Raw genomic sequence first — 15,836 nt, 5'->3', positions numbered from 1 at the left:
TCTACCATGTGGCAACGCTAACTGGCTTCATGCAAACATTTGCGGGAAAAAGGTTGAGAGGCGCCCCGGCGTTGGACACAAAGGCTCTGATGGCAGGTCCATAAGCTGACCGCGGACACAAGTTAAGCATCAGCTCATCCCGTGCCATGTCATCAATAACTCTGGCATGATTAGTAAAAAATGGTTGCTGAGGAAAATGTGGTTGTCACTCAGGGGTGAAAAGGAACAATTTGAAAGACACAAGTAAAAGGCATGCAGAAGACGGAAGCAGAAGAGGTTGGTTTCGGTTGGTTTCCTTGTGGTCATGATGACCTTTGTGTTCTACTCTAGATAGGGGCTAGTCAGGGTTCAGGCCTCTGGTCTCTGGGTCTCTGGGCTGGGCATGTTACTATACCGTACTCACCCAGAGGAGAGAATCCCCGAGCGGGGCTGGTGTCCCGGCTGCTCTCCCTAGAGGTGTCCCTGCTGCAGCCCTGACTCATGCTGGGCCGGGGGATACGACTCCTCGCTAGCATAGTGGTGGTGGTTTGGGGGGGGGGGGGACAGAGAGAGAGAGCAGCAGCAGGAGGAAGACGAAAGAGCTTTATAACACACAGCCAGATAGACAGCCCAACACACTCAGAGAGAGAAAGGAGTGGAATTAGTCAGGACAGAGGAGAGGAGGTTGCATTCAGTGACAGACAGGAAATGAGGCGGTTCAGAGAGCAGAGAGTTTGGAGAGGAGGAGTACAGCTGTAGAGGGGCTGTTTTCTGTCTTCAGTGTATCTGTGTGTTGTCCTTCCTGGTCCTTACCCAGGCCTGATCTGTCTGGACTGGTGTCTCGGCTGCAGCCATGGCTACGGGGGACTTTAGGCCTCCTGTCTGCTGGCGTTGTCGCTCCAGTTGCCCTGGGGATCCTGCCGTATGTGTGGCTCAGGAGACGACCAGGGGAGCCAGACCGACTGCCAGCTGCAGCACAAGATAGTATGGTGTATTTATAAAGGGAGAGAAATACATACCCACACAAATGTCGAAAAGGTGGTAAAAAATGTCAAACAATCGCTCTCGATCAGTGATTCTTGATTCTGGGGACCCAAAAGGGTGCACATATTTGTTTTTGCCCTGGCACTACACACCTGATTAAAAGTTTGATGACTTGATTAGTGGAATCAGGTGTGTAGTGCAGGGCAAAAACAAATATGTGCACCCTTTTGTGTCCCCAGGACCAGAATCACTGATCTAGAGAAACACTGATCTAGGGAAACATTGATCTAGGGAAACACTGATCTAGGGAAACACTGATCTAGGGAAACACTGATCTAGGGAAACACTGATCTAGGGAAACACTGATCTAGGGAAACACTGATCTAGAGAAACACTGATCTAGAGAAACACTGATCTAGAGAAACACTGATCTAGAGAAACACTGATCTAGAGAAACACTGATCTAGAGAAACACTGATCAAGAGAAACATTGTGTCTTTTTTCCCATATATCGGGAGAAGACACTCACGTTGAGACACTGACACCATTTTGGCTCGACTTCTCCCCCTACTGTCTGTGACAGAGGGACTCGCCCCCACGCCGCTCCCCGAACTCGTTCTCCTGGTACGCACACGGCCTGGAAGGGAGAGAGAGAGAGAGAGAGAGAGAGAGAGAGAGAGAGACAGACAGACAGATGGAGAGAGACAGTGATAGATAGATAGAGAGAGAGAGAGAGAAAGAGAGAGAGAGAGAGAGAGAGAGAGAGAGAGAGAGAGACAGAGAGAGAGAGAGAGAGAGAGACAGACAGACAGACAGATGGAGAGAGACAGTGATAGATAGATAGAGAGAGAGAGAGAAAGAGAGAGAGAGAGAGAGAGAGAGAGACAGAGAGAGAGAGAGAGAGAGAGAGAGAGACAGACAGACGGAGAGAGACAGTGATAGATAGATAGAGAGATAGAGAGAAAGAGAGAAAGAGAGAGAGAGAGAGAGAGAGAGAGAGAGAGAGAGAGAGAGAGAGAGAGAGAGAGAGAGAGACAGACAGACGGAGAGAGACAGTGATAGATAGATAGAGAGAGAGAGAGAAAGAGAGAGAGAGAGAGAGAGAGAGAGAGACAGAGAGAGAGAGAGACAGACAGACAGACAGACAGATGGAGAGAGACAGTGATAGATAGATAGAGAGAGAGAGAAAGAGAGAGAGAGACAGACAGACAGACAGATGGAGAGAGACAGTGATAGATAGATAGATAGATAGATAGATAGATAGATAGATAGATAGATAGATAGATAGATAGATAGATAGATAGATAGATAGATAGATAGATAGATAGATAGATAGATAGATAGATAGATAGATAGATAGATAGATAGATAGATAGATAGATAGATAGATAGATAGATAGATAGATAGATAGATAGATAGATAGATAGATAGATAGATAGATAGATAGATAGATAGATAGATAGATAGATAGATAGATAGATAGATAGATAGAGAGAGAGAGAGAGAGAGAGAGAGAGAGAGAGAGAGAGAGAGAGAGGGAGAAAACAGACTTAACTTCCCGTGGACACAGATTCCATTCAAATGCAGACACACCCGGCTTGGTGACACCAGCCATCATCACCTACAGCCAGAGATTTCATACATAAACCGAGACACTGGCTAGTCTATACTTGCAGGTTGCTGCCAGCCATTTCAACAGACACATGCACTCAACTCTCTATTAAGCTGGTCCAAGCAAGAAATCTCAAGTCACAAATGCCTCATCCTCTATAACAAATGTTCCATCTCAACATATTCATTCACAACAATAGATACAAATACAGAAACATGATTCACAACAAGTCTATTCCAGTATTCTGTTCTAGGTAGGACAGTGGTTCATTCAGGGGAAAAGGAGAGTACAGCACAACAGGATTTCATGAAATTACAGTTAAACAGGCAACGATAAAAGTCAATAACCCAACAGACACTGAGGCTGCCATGTGAGTTGGACAGGTCTATTTGTGGACACAATCAATGTCTCGGTCTCCTCTCCCTGGCTACCAACCCCAGTCCTGATGACCCAGTTCAACGTAGTTCTACCATGCAGACAGTCCATGCAGAGTTCCACAGATGAGCAGCGTATATATTCAATGACGGAGCACACTACAAAGATGACCACTGTGAACATGGCGCAGTATATTACACAGACCAAAAGGGGGACAGAGATGAAGTCTTCCAGCTCCCACACATCAAGAACAAACACAGTTAGCCATCTCATCTTACCCTCTGGTCTAATGTTACCAGGTGTGTTGTCTAAGGGCAAAAACAAGAGCAGGAGAGTCCAGGAGAGAGGTTAACAGAAGTTAGCAGGATAATCCCCATATGGAAGACTGGGGGGGTTACAAGATTTTGGAAAGGCCTTAAGATGTATTTTAATCATCACGTTTTGAAAAATACAATTGAAATTGTTGTTAAATCTCCATGCTATGGTCCTATATCCCCCATAGTCAGTGTCTGTGAAGGTATGAGGCTCACAGAAATAGAATTATAAAACGGGGTGGTTCAAGCCATGAATGCCGAAATGGCTGACAGCCGTGGTACATCAGACCGTATACCACGGCAATGACAAAACAGTTTATTTTCACTGCTCTAATTACATCGGTAACCAGTTTATAAGAGCAATAAGGCGCCCCAAGAGTTTTGTGGTGTATGATCACTATACCGCGGTTAACGGCTGTATCCGGGCACTCGTGCCTAAGAACAGCCCTTAGCTGTGGAATACTGGCCATATACCACACCCCCTCGGACCTTACTGCTTAATAAGAACACACACACACACACCAAGAGAGGCGTAGGAGCCGGGTGGCAGGGCGGAGGCAGCGCTGAAGGGGGCCGGCGAGGAGGGCACGGGAGTCATCCTGGTCTTGGCACAAGCGGTGGCGGCAGCGTTCACGTCCACGTCGCTACGGGAACGCTGTAGAGAGCCCGGGGTGGAGGGACCTCTGGAGGAAGCCGCTTTCGCTTCGGGGAGAGGAGTGAAGGGAAGAGAGGGAGGGAGGAGAGGAAACGGAGAGGGAGGAACAATGGTTATCAGCCAAGCTCTCTACCCGAACGCATTTCGTATAGAGAGAGGAAAGAGAGGGCGAGAAAAGAGGGAAAGCTATAAACCAAACTCCTGTTTCAAGTTGGAATGTCACGTGCACAAGTACAGTGAAATGCCTTTCTTGCAAACTCTAAACCCAACAATGACGTGATCAATATCAATGTAGCACCACAAATAACACAAGGTAGAACCAAAACCCACAGGAAAAACAAATAAGAAGAACCCCAGAAAGTAAGACACTACATACAGGGTCAGTTCCAATACTATCTGTACAACGTGCAGGGATACTGGATACATTTCAGACAGTAGATATCACGGACATTGTTGCTGTGCTTGAAAAATCATGATCGACATCTTTATGAAAAATATATCTTCTGGTCTCTGATTATATCCAGAGCTGTGGATCATTTAACTGATAGAAGAGACCTGAGATATTTTCTCCAGTCTGTGGTAGTAACGTCTGTGGTAGTAACGTCTGTGGTAGTAACGTCAGCGCTAGTAACGTCAGCGCTAGTAACGTCTGTGGTAGTAACGTCTGTGGTAGTAACGTCGGTGGTAGTAACGTCTGTGGTAGTAACGTCTGTGGTAGTAACGTCTGTGGTAGTAACGTCTGTGGTAGTAACGTCAGCGGTAGTAACATCAGCGGTAGTAACGTCAGCGGTAGTAACATCAGCGGTAGTAACGTCAGCGGTAGTAACGTGTAGTAACGTCTGTGGTAGTAACGTCAGCGGTAGTAACGTGTAGTAACGTCAGCGGTAGTAACGTCAGCGGTAGTAATGTCAGCGGTAGTAACGTCAGCGGTAGTAACGTCAGCAGTAGTAACGTGTAGTAACGTCAGCGGTAGTTACGTCAGCGGTAGTAACGTCAGCGGTAGTAATGTCAGCGGTAGTAACGTGTAGTAATGTCAGCGGTAGTAACGTCTGTGGTAGTAATGTCAGCGGTAGTAACGTCAGCGGTAGTAACGTGTAGTAATGTCAGCGGTAGTAATGTCAGCGGAAGTAACGTCAGCGGTAGTAACGTCAGCGGTAGTAATGCCAGCGGTAGTAACGTGTAGTAACGTCAGCGGTAGTAACGTCAGCGGTAGTAACGTCAGCGGTAGTAATGTCAGCGGTAGTAACGTGTAGTAATGTCAGCGGTAGTAACGTCTGTGGTAGTAATGTCAGCGGTAGTAACGTCAGCGGTAGTAACGTGTAGTAATGTCAGCGGTAGTAATGTTAGCGGTAGTAATGTCAGCGGTAGTAACGTCAGCGGTAGTAACGTCAGCGGTAGTAACGTGTAGTAACGTCAGCGGTAGTAACGTCAGCGGTAGTAACGTCAGTGGTACTAACGTCAGCGGTAGTAACGTCAGCGGTAGTAACGTCAGCGGTAGTAACGTGTAGTAACGTCAGCGGTAGTAACGTCAGCGGTAGTAATGTCAGCGGTAGTAATGTCAGCGGTAGTAACGTCAGCGGTAGTAACGTCAGCGGTAGTAATGTCAGCGGTAGTAACGTCAGCGGTAGTAACGTGTAGTAATGTCAGCGGTAGTAACGTCAGCGGTAGTAACGTCTGTGGTAGTAACGTGTAGTAATGTCAGCGGTAGTAATGTCAGCGGTAGTAACATCAGCGGTAGTAACGTCAGCGGTAGTAATGTCAGCGGTAGTAACGTCAGCGGTAGTAACGTCAACGGTAGTAATGTCAGCGGTGGTAATGTCAGCGGTAGTAATGTCAGCGGTAGTAACGTCAGTGGTAGTAACGTCTGTGGTAGTAATGTCAGCGGTAGTAACGTCAGTGGTAGTAACGTCTGTGGTAGTAACGTCTGTGGTAGTAACGTCTGTGGTAGTAACGTCAGCGGTAGTAACATCAGCGGTAGTAACGTCAGCGGTAGTAACATCAGCGGTAGTAACGTCAGCGGTAGTAACGTGTAGTAACGTCTGTGGTAGTAACGTCAGCGGTAGTAACGTGTAGTAACGTCAGCGGTAGTAACGTCAGCGGTAGTAACGTCAGCGGTAGTAATGTCAGCGGTAGTAACGTCAGCGGTAGTAACGTCAGCGGTAGTAACGTGTAGTAACGTCAGCGGTAGTAACGTCAGCGGTAGTAACGTCAGCGGTAGTAATGTCAGCGGTAGTAACGTCTGTGGTAGTAATGTCAGCGGTAGTAACGTCAGCGGTAGTAACGTGTAGTAATGTCAGCGGTAGTAACGTCAGCGGAAGTAACGTCAGCGGTAGTAACGTCAGCGGTAGTAATGTCAGCGGTAGTAACGTGTAGTAACGTCAGCGGTAGTAACGTCAGCGGTAGTAACGTCAGCGGTAGTAATGTCAGCGGTAGTAACGTGTAGTAATGTCAGCGGTAGTAACGTCTGTGGTAGTAATGTCAGCGGTAGTAACGTCAGCGGTAGTAACGTGTAGTAATGTCAGCGGTAGTAATGTTAGCGGTAGTAATGTCAGCGGTAGTAACGTCAGCGGTAGTAACGTCAGCGGTAGTAACGTGTAGTAACGTCAGCGGTAGTAACGTCAGCGGTAGTAACGTCAGCGGTAGTAACGTCAGCAGTAGTAACGTCAGCGGTAGTAACGTGTAGTAACGTCAGCGGTAGTAACGTCAGCGGTAGTAACGTCAGCGGTAGTAACGTCAGCGGTAGTAATGTCAGCGGTAGTAACGTCAGCGGTAGTAACGTCAGCGGTAGTAACGTCAGCGGTAGTAATGTCAGCGGTAGTAACGTCAGCGGTAGTAACGTGTAGTAATGTCAGCGGTAGTAACGTCAGCGGTAGTAACGTCAGCGGTAGTAACGTGTAGTAATGTCAGCGGTAGTAATGTCAGCGGTAGTAACGTCAGCGGTAGTAACGTCAGCGGTAGTAACGTCAGCGGTAGTAACGTCAGCGGTAGTAATGTCAGCGGTAGTAATGTCAGCGGTAGTAATGTCAGCGGTAGTAATGTCAGCGGTAGTAACGTCTGTGGTAGTAACGTCAGCAGTAGTAACATCAGCGGTAGTAATGTCAGCGGTAGTAACGTCTGCGGTAGTAACGTCAGCGGTAGTAACGTCAGCGGTAGTAAGGTCAACGGTAGTAATGTCAGCGGTAGTAATGTCAGCGGTAGTAATGTCAGCGGTAGTAACGTCAGCGGTAGTAACGTCAGCAGTAGTAACATCAGCGGTAGTAATGTCAGCGGTAGTAACGTCTGCGGTAGTAACGTCTGCGGTAGTAACGTCTGCGGTAGTAATGTCAGCGGTAGTAACGTCAGCGGTAGTAACGTCAGCGGTAGTAATGTCAGCGGTAGTAACGTCAGCGGTAGTAATGTCAGCGGCAGTAACGTCAGCGGTAGTAATGTCAGCGGTAGTAACGGCAGCGGTAGTAACGTCAGCGGTAGTAACGTGTAGTAACGTCAGCGGTAGTAACGTCAGCGGTAGTAACGTCAGCGGTAGTAACGTCAGCGGTAGTAACGTCAGCGGTAGTAACATCAGCGGTAGTAATGTCAGCGGTAGTAACGTCAGCGGTAGTAACGTCAGCGGTAGTAACGTGTAGTAATGTCAGCGGTAGTAACGTCAGCGGTAGTAACGTCAGCGGTAGTAACGTGTAGTAATGTCAGCGGTATTAATGTCAGCGGTAGTAACGTCAGCGGTAGTAATGTCAGCGGTAGTAATGTCAGCGGTAGTAATGTCAGCGGTAGTAATGTCAGCGGTAGTAACGTCTGTGGTAGTAACGTCTGTGGTAGTAACGTCTGTGGTAGTAATGTCAGCGGTAGTAACGTCTGTGGTAGTAATGTCAGCGGTAGTAACGTCAGCGGTAGTAACGTCAGCGGTAGTAACGTCAGCAGTAGTAATGTCAGCGGTAGTAACGTCAGCGGTAGTAATGTCAACGGTAGTAACGTCTGTGGTAGTAACGTCTGTGGTAGTAATGTCAGCGGTAGTAATGTCAGCGGTAGTAACGTCTGTGGTAGTAACGTCTGTGGTAGTAATGTCAGCGGTAGTAATGTCAGCGGTAGTAACGTCAGCGGTAGTAACGTCAGCGGTAGTAACATCAGCGGTAGTAATGTCAGCGGTAGTAACGTCTGTGGTAGTAATGTCAGCGGTAGTAACGTCAGCGGTAGTAACGTCAGCGGTAGTAATGTCAGCGGTAGTAACGTCAGCGGTAGTAACGTCAGCGGTAGTAATGTCAGCGGCAGTAACGTCAGCGGTAGTAATGTCAGCGGTAGTAACGTCAGCGGTAGTAACGTCAGCGGTAGTAACGTGTAGTAACGTCAGCGGTAGTAACGTCAGCGGTAGTAACGTCAGCGGTGGTAACGTGTAGTAACGTCAGCGGTAGTAACGTCAGCGGTAGTAACGTCAGCGGTAGTAATGTCAGCGGTAGTAACGTCAGCGGTAGTAACATCAGCGGTAGTAATGTCAGCGGTAGTAACGTCAGCGGTAGTAACGTCAGCGGTAGTAACGTGTAGTAATGTCAGCGGTAGTAACGTCAGCGGTAGTAACGTCAGCGGTAGTGACGTGTAGTAATGTCAGCGGTATTAATGTCAGCGGTAGTAACGTCAGCGGTAGTAATGTCAGCGGTAGTAATGTCAGCGGTAGTAATGTCAGCGGTAGTAATGTCAGCGGTAGTAACGTCTGTGGTAGTAACGTCTGTGGTAGTAATGTCAGCGGTAGTAACGTCAGCGGTAGTAACGTCAGCGGTAGTAACGTCAGCAGTAGTAATGTCAGCGGTAGTAACTTCAGCGGTAGTAATGTCAACGGTAGTAACGGCTGTGGTAGTAACGTCAGCGGTAGTAATGTCAGCGGTAGTAACGTCAGCGGTAGTAATGTCAGCGGTAGTAATGTCAGCGGTAGTAACGTCAGCGGTAGTAATGTCAGCGGTAGTAACGTCAGCGGTAGTAACGTCAGCAGTAGTAACGTGTAGTAACGTCTCATCGGTAGTAATGTCAGCGGTAGTAACGTCAGCGGTAGTAATGTCAGCGGTAGTAACGTGTAGTAATGTCAGCGGTATTAACGTCAGCGGTAGTAACGTCAGCGGTAGTAACGTCAGCGGTAGTAATGTCAGCGGTAGTAACGTCAGCGGTAGTAACGTCAGCGGTAGTAACGTCTCAGCGGTAGTAACAGCGGTAGTAACGTCAGCGGTAGTAACGTCAGCGGTAGTAACGTCAGCGGTAGTAACGTCAGCGGTAGTAACGTCTCAGCGGTAGTAATGTCAACGTCTCAGCGGTAGTAATGTCAGCGGTAGTAACGTCAGCGGTAGTAATGTCAGCGGTATTAACGTCAGCGGTAGTAACGTCAGCGGTAGTAACGTCAGCGGTAGTAATGTCAGCGGTAGTAACGTCAGCGGTAGTAACGTCAGCGGTAGTAACGTCTCAGCGGTAGTAATGTCAGCGGTAGTAACGTCAGCGGTAGTAACGTCAGCGGTAGTAATGTCAGCGGTAGTAATGTCAGCGGTAGTAACGTCAGCGGTAGTAACGTCAGCGGTAGTAACGTCAGCGGTAGTAACGTCTCAGCGGTAGTAATGTCAGCGGTAGTAACGTAGTAATGTCAGCGGTAGTAACGTCGTCAGCGGTAGTAATGTCAGCGGTAGTAAGTAACGTGTAGTAATGTCAGCGGTAGTAATGTCAGCGGTAGTAACGTCAGCGGTAGTAATGTCGTCAGCGGTAGTAACGTCAGCGGTAGTAACGTGCGGTAGTAACGTCAGCGGTAGTAACGTCAGCGGTAGTAACGTCAGCGGTAGTAACGTGTAGTAACGTCAGCGGTAGTAACGTCAGCGGTAGTAACGTCAGCGGTAGTAACGTCAGCGGTAGTAACGTCTCAGCGGTAGTAACGTCTCAGCGGTAGTAACGTCAGCGGTAGTAACGTCAGCGGTAGTAACGTCAGCGGTAGTAACGTGTAGTAATGTCAGCGGTAGTAACGTCAGCGGTAGTAACGTGTAGTAACGTCAGCGGTAGTAATGTCAGCGGTAGTAACGTCAGTGGTAGTAACGTGTAGTAATGTCAGTGGTAGTAACGTCAGTGGTAGTAACGTGTAGTAATGTCAGCGGTAGTAATGTCAGCGGTAGTAACGTCAGCGGTAGTAATGTCAGCGGTAGTAATGTCAGCGGTAGTAATGTCAGCGGTAGTAACGTCAGCGGTAGTAACGTCAGCGGTAGTAATGTCAGCGGTAGTAACGTCAGCGGTAGTAACGTCAGCGGTAGTAATGTCAGCGGTAGTAACGTCAGCGGTAGTAATGTCAGCGGTAGTAATGTCTGCGGTAGTAACGTCAGCGGTAGTAACGTCAGCGGTAGTAACGTCAGCGGTAGTAACGTCAGCGGTAGTAACGTCAGCGGTAGTAACGTCAGCGGTAGTAACGTCAGCGGTAGTAATGTCAGCGGTAGTAACGTCAGCGGTAGTAACGTCAGCGGTAGTAATGTCAGCGGTAGTAATGTCAGCGGTAGTAATGTCAGCGGTAGTAATGTCAGCGGTAGTAATGTCAGCGGTAGTAACGTCAGCGGTAGTAATGTCAGCGGTAGTAATGTCAGCGGTAGTAACGTCAGCGGTAGTAACGTGTAGTAACGTCAGCGGTAGTAACGTCAGCGGTAGTAACGTCAACGGTAGTAATGTCAGCGGTAGTAACGTCAGCGGTAGTAACGTGTAGTAACGTCAGCGGTAGTAATGTCAGCGGTAGTAACGTCTGTGGTAGTAACGTCTGGGGTAGTAATGTCAGCGGTAGTAACGTCAGCGGTAATAACGTCAGCGGTAGTAACGTCAGCGGTAGTAACGTCAGCGGTAGTAACGTCAGCGGTAGTAACGTCAGCGGTAGTAATGTCAGCGGTAGTAATGTCAGCAGTAGTAATGTCAGCGGTACTAACGTCAGCGGTACTAACGTCAGCGGTAGTAACGTCAGCGGTAGTAACGTCAGCGGTAGTAACGTCAGCGGTAGTAACATCAGCGGTAGTAATGTCAGCGGTAGTAACGTGTAGTAATGTCAGCGGTAGTAATGTCAGCGGTAGTAATGTCAGCGGTAGTAACGTCAGCGGTAGTAACGTCAGCGGTAGTAACGTCAGCGGTAGTAACGTCAGCGGTAGTAATGTCAGCGGTAGTAACGTCAGCGGTAGTAACGTCTCAGCGGTAGTAACGTCAGCGGTAGTAACGTCAGCGGTAGTAACGTCAGCGGTAGTAACGTGTAGTAACGTCTCATCGGTAGTAATGTCAGCGGTAGTAACGTCAGCGGTAGTAATGTCAGCGGTAGTAACGTGTAGTAATGTCAGCGGTATTAACGTCAGCGGTAGTAACGTCAGCGGTAGTAACGTCAGCGGTAGTAACGTCAGCGGTAGTAACGTCAGCGGTAGTAACGTCAGCGGTAGTAACGTCTCAGCGGTAGTAATGTCAGCGGTAGTAACGTCAGCGGTAGTAACGTCAGCGGTAGTAACGTCAGCGGTAGTAATGTCAGCGGTAGTAACGTCTCAGCGGTAGTAATGTCAGCGGTAGTAACATCAGCGGTAGTAACGTCAGCGGTAGTAATGTCAGCGGTAGTAATGTCAGCGGTATTAACGTCAGCGGTATTAACGTCAGCGGTAGTAACGTCAGCGGTAGTAACGTCAGCGGTAGTAATGTCAGCGGTATTAACGTCAGCGGTAGTAACGTCAGCGGTAGTAACGTCTCAGCGGTAGTAATGTCAGCGGTAGTAACGTCAGCGGTAGTAACGTCAGCGGTAGTAACGTCAGCGGTAGTAATGTCAGCGGTAGTAACGTCAGCGGTAGTAACGTCAGCGGTAGTAACGTCAGCGGTAGTAACGTCTCAGCGGTAGTAATGTCAGCGGTAGTAACGTCAGCGGTAGTAACGTCAGCGGTAGTAATGTCAGCGGTAGTAACGTCAGCGGTAGTAATGTCAGCGGTAGTAATGTCAGCGGTAGTAACGTGTAGTAATGTCAGCGGTAGTAATGTCAGCGGTAGTAACGTGTAGTAACGTCAGCGGTAGTAACGTCAGCGGTAGTAACGTCAGCGGTAGTAACGTCAGCGGTAGTAATGTCAGCGGTAGTAACGTCTCAGCGGTAGTAACGTCAGCGGTAGTAACGTCAGCGGTAGTAACGTCAGCGGTAGTAACGTCAGCGGTAGTAACGTGTAGTAATGTCAGCGGTAGTAACGTGTAGTAACGTCAGCGGTAGTAATGTCAGCGGTAGTAACGTCAGTGGTAGTAACGTGTAGTAATGTCAGTGGTAGTAACGTCAGTGGTAGTAACGTGTAGTAATGTCAGCGGTAGTAATGTCAGCGGTAGTAACGTCAGCGGTAGTAATGTCAGCGGTAGTAATGTCAGCGGTAGTAACGTCAGCGGTAGTAACGTCAGCGGTAGTAATGTCAGCGGTAGTAACGTCAGCGGTAGTAACGTCAGCGGTAGTAATGTCAGCGGTAGTAACGTCAGCGGTAGTAATGTCTGCGGTAGTAACGTCAGCGGTAGTAACGTCAGCGGTAGTAACGTCAGCGGTAGTAACGTCAGCGGTAGTAACGTCAGCGGTAGTAACGTCAGCGGTAGTAACGTCAGCGGTAGTAATGTCAGCGGTAGTAATGTCAGCGGTAGTAATGTCAGCGGTAGTAATGTCAGCGGTAGTAACGTCAGCGGTAGTAATGTCAGCGGTAGTAATGTCAGCGGTAGTAACGTCAGCGGTAGTAACGTGTAGTAACGTCAGCGGTAGTAACGTCAACGGTAGTAATGTCAGCGGTAGTAACGTCAGCGGTAGTAACGTGTAGTAACGTCAGCGGTAGTAATGTCAGCGGTAGTAACGTCAGCGGTAGTAATGTCAGCGGTAGTAACGTCAGCGGTAGTAACGTCAGCGGTAGTAATGTCAGCGGTAGTAACGTTAGCGGTAGTAACGTCAGCGGTAGTAACGTCAGCGGTAGTAACGTCAGCGGTAGTAACGTCAGCGGTAGTAACGTCAGCGGTAGTAATGTCAGCGGTAGTAACGTGTAGTAACGTCAGCGGTAGTAATGTCAGCGGTAGTAACGTCAGCGGTAGTAATGTCAGCGGTAGTAACGTCAGCGGTAGTAACGTCAGCGGTAGTAACGTCAGCGGTAGTAATGTCAGCGGTAGTAACGTGTAGTAATGTCAGCGGTAGTAACTTCAGCGGTAGTAATGTCAGCGGTAGTAATGTCAGCGGTAGTAACGTGTAGTAATGTCAGCGGTAGTAACGTCAGCGGTAGTAACGTCAGCGGTAGTAACGTCAGTAACGTCAGCGGTAGTAACGTCAGCGGTAGTAATGTCAGCGGTAGTAACGTCAGCGGTAGTAACGTGTAGTAATGTCAGCGGTAGTAACGTCAGCGGTAGTAACGTCAGCGGTAGTAACGTCAGCAGTAGTAACGTCAGCGGTAGTAACGTCAGCGGTAGTAACGTCAGTGATGTAATGACAGTGATGTAATGACAGTGATGTAATGACAGTGATGTAATGACAGTCCTTACTCCTGGTCACAGTGTTTCCCATGGAGCTCTTGGCAGACTGAGGGCGGCTGTGGAGACAGACAGAGAGATAAACAGTGATTAACCTGACTGACTAAGATCAATACTCCTTCAATACTACTACTTCTCAGATCACAGAGAGAGAGGGAGAGAGAAACTGAGACAGAGCACTACGAGAAAGAGAGAGAGAGAGAGAGAGAGAGAGAGAGAGAGAGACAGAGCACTACGAGAGAGAGAGAGAGACAGAGCACTATGAGAGAGAGAGAGAGAGAGAGAGAGAGAGAGACAGAGCACTACGAGAGAGAGAGAGAGAGAGAGACAGAGAGAGAGACAGAGCACTACGAGAGAGAGAGAGAGAGAGAGCACTACGAGAGAGAGAGAGAGAGAGAGAGAGAGAGAGAGAGAGAGAGAGAGAGAGAGAGAGAGATAGAGAGACAGAGCACTAGCCAAGTATGAGACATGGAGAGAAAGAAAGACAGAGAGTGCCAAGTAAGAGAGACATGGAGAGAAGGACGGAGACAGGGACGAGAAGGAAAGAACGGGTGGAGTGTCTCACTTGAGGCTCTCCTGTGAGGAGGAGGAGGAGCGGTCTGAGGCAGGGAGGGACAGGATGCTGTCAGAACTCTTCATGTGGGACTGGAGAGCCTTCTGATAGGACGACTCTAGAGCCTGGAACAGCTGCTCCGCCTCCCGGCTGAAGTGGCCGTGGAACGTCCAGTAGCACCTGCACAACACGACAGAGAGAACAGAGGCCCAGAAACAGTGACACAGCGTGTCGTCAACGGGGCAATGTTTCAGGTTGGCAGATAAAACATCAAATGCGGAGGAAAAGTTGTTACCGTGACGACATGCGATGTTGGTGAACTCATATTTTCAAATAGGAACATGGTTAATGCATGTCCGACATAGTGTGAGAGTGACTTACTTCCTGGCCACTGATCTGGCCTCGGAGTCTGCATCATGGACACCTTTCTTGATGGTCTCTGTCAGAACAGCTACATTCCTGTGAGGGATCAAGAAGAGTAGGAACACCAGCTTCATTATCTCTGCCTGTAGCATCCCAACACCCTCCTCTCCACCAAAACCACCACAGCATAAAAAGCTACGGTTACGTCCCAAATGTCAACGCTATTCCCTATATAGCGCACTGCTTTTGACCAGAGCCCTATGGCACCCTATTCCCTATATAGTGCACTGCTTTCGACCAGGGCCCATAGGGCTCTGGTCAAAAGTAGTGCCCATGGGGCCTAGTCGAAAGCAGTGCACTATATAGGGAATACGGTGCCATTTGGAACGCAGAGTAAATCAATGAGAAGGCGACAAGAGCGCTCCCCTGACATCCCAGTCAGAGATTTGGTTTCACCACAATGACGAAGCACAGTGTGCTTTTATGGGATAGATATCCCTCCCTGGCATTGCCATGGAAACTGCTGAGATGAGGAGCCACTCACTGACAACAACGTAGTTTCATGTTACCTGGACGGGCTCATCACAAACTCACTGGGCAGTGGCTAGAACAAAAGGTTTACAGTACAGTAGCTACCTACAACACGACAATACAACATTGAGTTGTTGAGGAGGGGGGACAATTCTAAGTATGAGTTCATAGGCCTGTCTAGTAGCAGCCATTTAAGCGAACCTCTCTAGAGAGCTGGTCTGCCACTCATGCAGCAGGAGGTCCAAGAACTCAAAACTGCGCCTGGGAATAGAACAAGAAGACAGTCAGGGAAAACAAACAGGCGCTCATGCTAGAGTGTGATTAGGGATAAGTCTTTGAGGCAATTTGTTTGTTTACCTTCTCACGGCCACAGATTTGGACTGGCAGCTGCCGGTCACGATAGGAATGAGACGAGGGTAGTGTGTATGCTGGAAGACAGAGAGAAGACGGAAATATAGTCATCCTCGTGTCACTGGTCCAGTTTTATACCCATTCAGTTACTAGCTGCTCTAGTACAGATTGAGTGAGGAACACACGAGGCATCTTTGGAGAACAATCGCAAGCAACGACCAACAATGGACGCCCACATCGGAATGCAGTGGAATGTCGTTTGCAGCCCTCGGGTAGGAAAAATGTGAGTTAGCGTTCTAAACAAAGAAAGGCCAGCCACTCGGCCATTTTGTCTGACTGACGCTCAACTCAACTGAACCACCCAGCTCAATTCAAACTCAACTCAGTTCAACTGGTGGGACTAATAAACAACAAGATAACACATGTCAAATAAACTGTGTCTGTAGAATGTACACACATATGTGGCAAATAGAAATCAAACTGGATGGACATCAGAAATAGATGGGAGAGGTGGAGGTTAGAGGAAGGACATCAGAAATAGATGGGAGAGGTGGAGGTCAGAGGAAGGCCATCAGAAATAGATGGGAGAGGTGGAGGTTAGAGGAAGGCCATCAGAAATAGATGGGAGAGGT

The 15,836-nt window shown here is 48.4% G+C and overlaps 1 protein-coding gene across 16 annotated transcripts in view; it reads right to left on the bottom strand.

The window, feature by feature from the left end:
- Positions 1-15,836, bottom strand: part of LOC139373226 (CLIP-associating protein 1-B-like) — a 49,147-nt gene that overhangs the window by 15,581 nt on the left and 17,730 nt on the right. For 5 of the 16 annotated variants that reach the window (XM_071113484.1, XM_071113486.1, XM_071113489.1 and 2 more), the window contains 10 exons: positions 15,211-15,281; positions 15,055-15,114; positions 14,341-14,418; positions 13,972-14,139; positions 13,419-13,465; positions 3,788-3,967; positions 3,230-3,259; positions 1,493-1,600; positions 793-948; positions 404-508 (listed from right to left, as the gene is read on the bottom strand). In XM_071113484.1, the coding sequence (XP_070969585.1) occupies positions 404-508; positions 793-948; positions 1,493-1,600; positions 3,230-3,259; positions 3,788-3,967; positions 13,419-13,465; positions 13,972-14,139; positions 14,341-14,418; positions 15,055-15,114; positions 15,211-15,281 (1,003 nt within the window). The remainder of the gene's footprint in view (positions 1-403; positions 509-792; positions 949-1,492; positions 1,601-3,229; positions 3,260-3,787; positions 3,968-13,418; positions 13,466-13,971; positions 14,140-14,340; positions 14,419-15,054; positions 15,115-15,210; positions 15,282-15,836) is intronic. The other 11 variants (XM_071113488.1, XM_071113491.1, XM_071113493.1 and 8 more) reach the window with 3 other exon arrangements.

Source organism: Oncorhynchus clarkii, chromosome 18 (genome assembly GCF_045791955.1).
Source record: "Oncorhynchus clarkii lewisi isolate Uvic-CL-2024 chromosome 18, UVic_Ocla_1.0, whole genome shotgun sequence".
Taxonomy (NCBI): Eukaryota; Metazoa; Chordata; class Actinopteri; order Salmoniformes; family Salmonidae; genus Oncorhynchus; species Oncorhynchus clarkii.
Note: the sequence above shows the minus strand (reverse complement) of the source record. Positions and strands in the feature narration are given on the sequence as shown.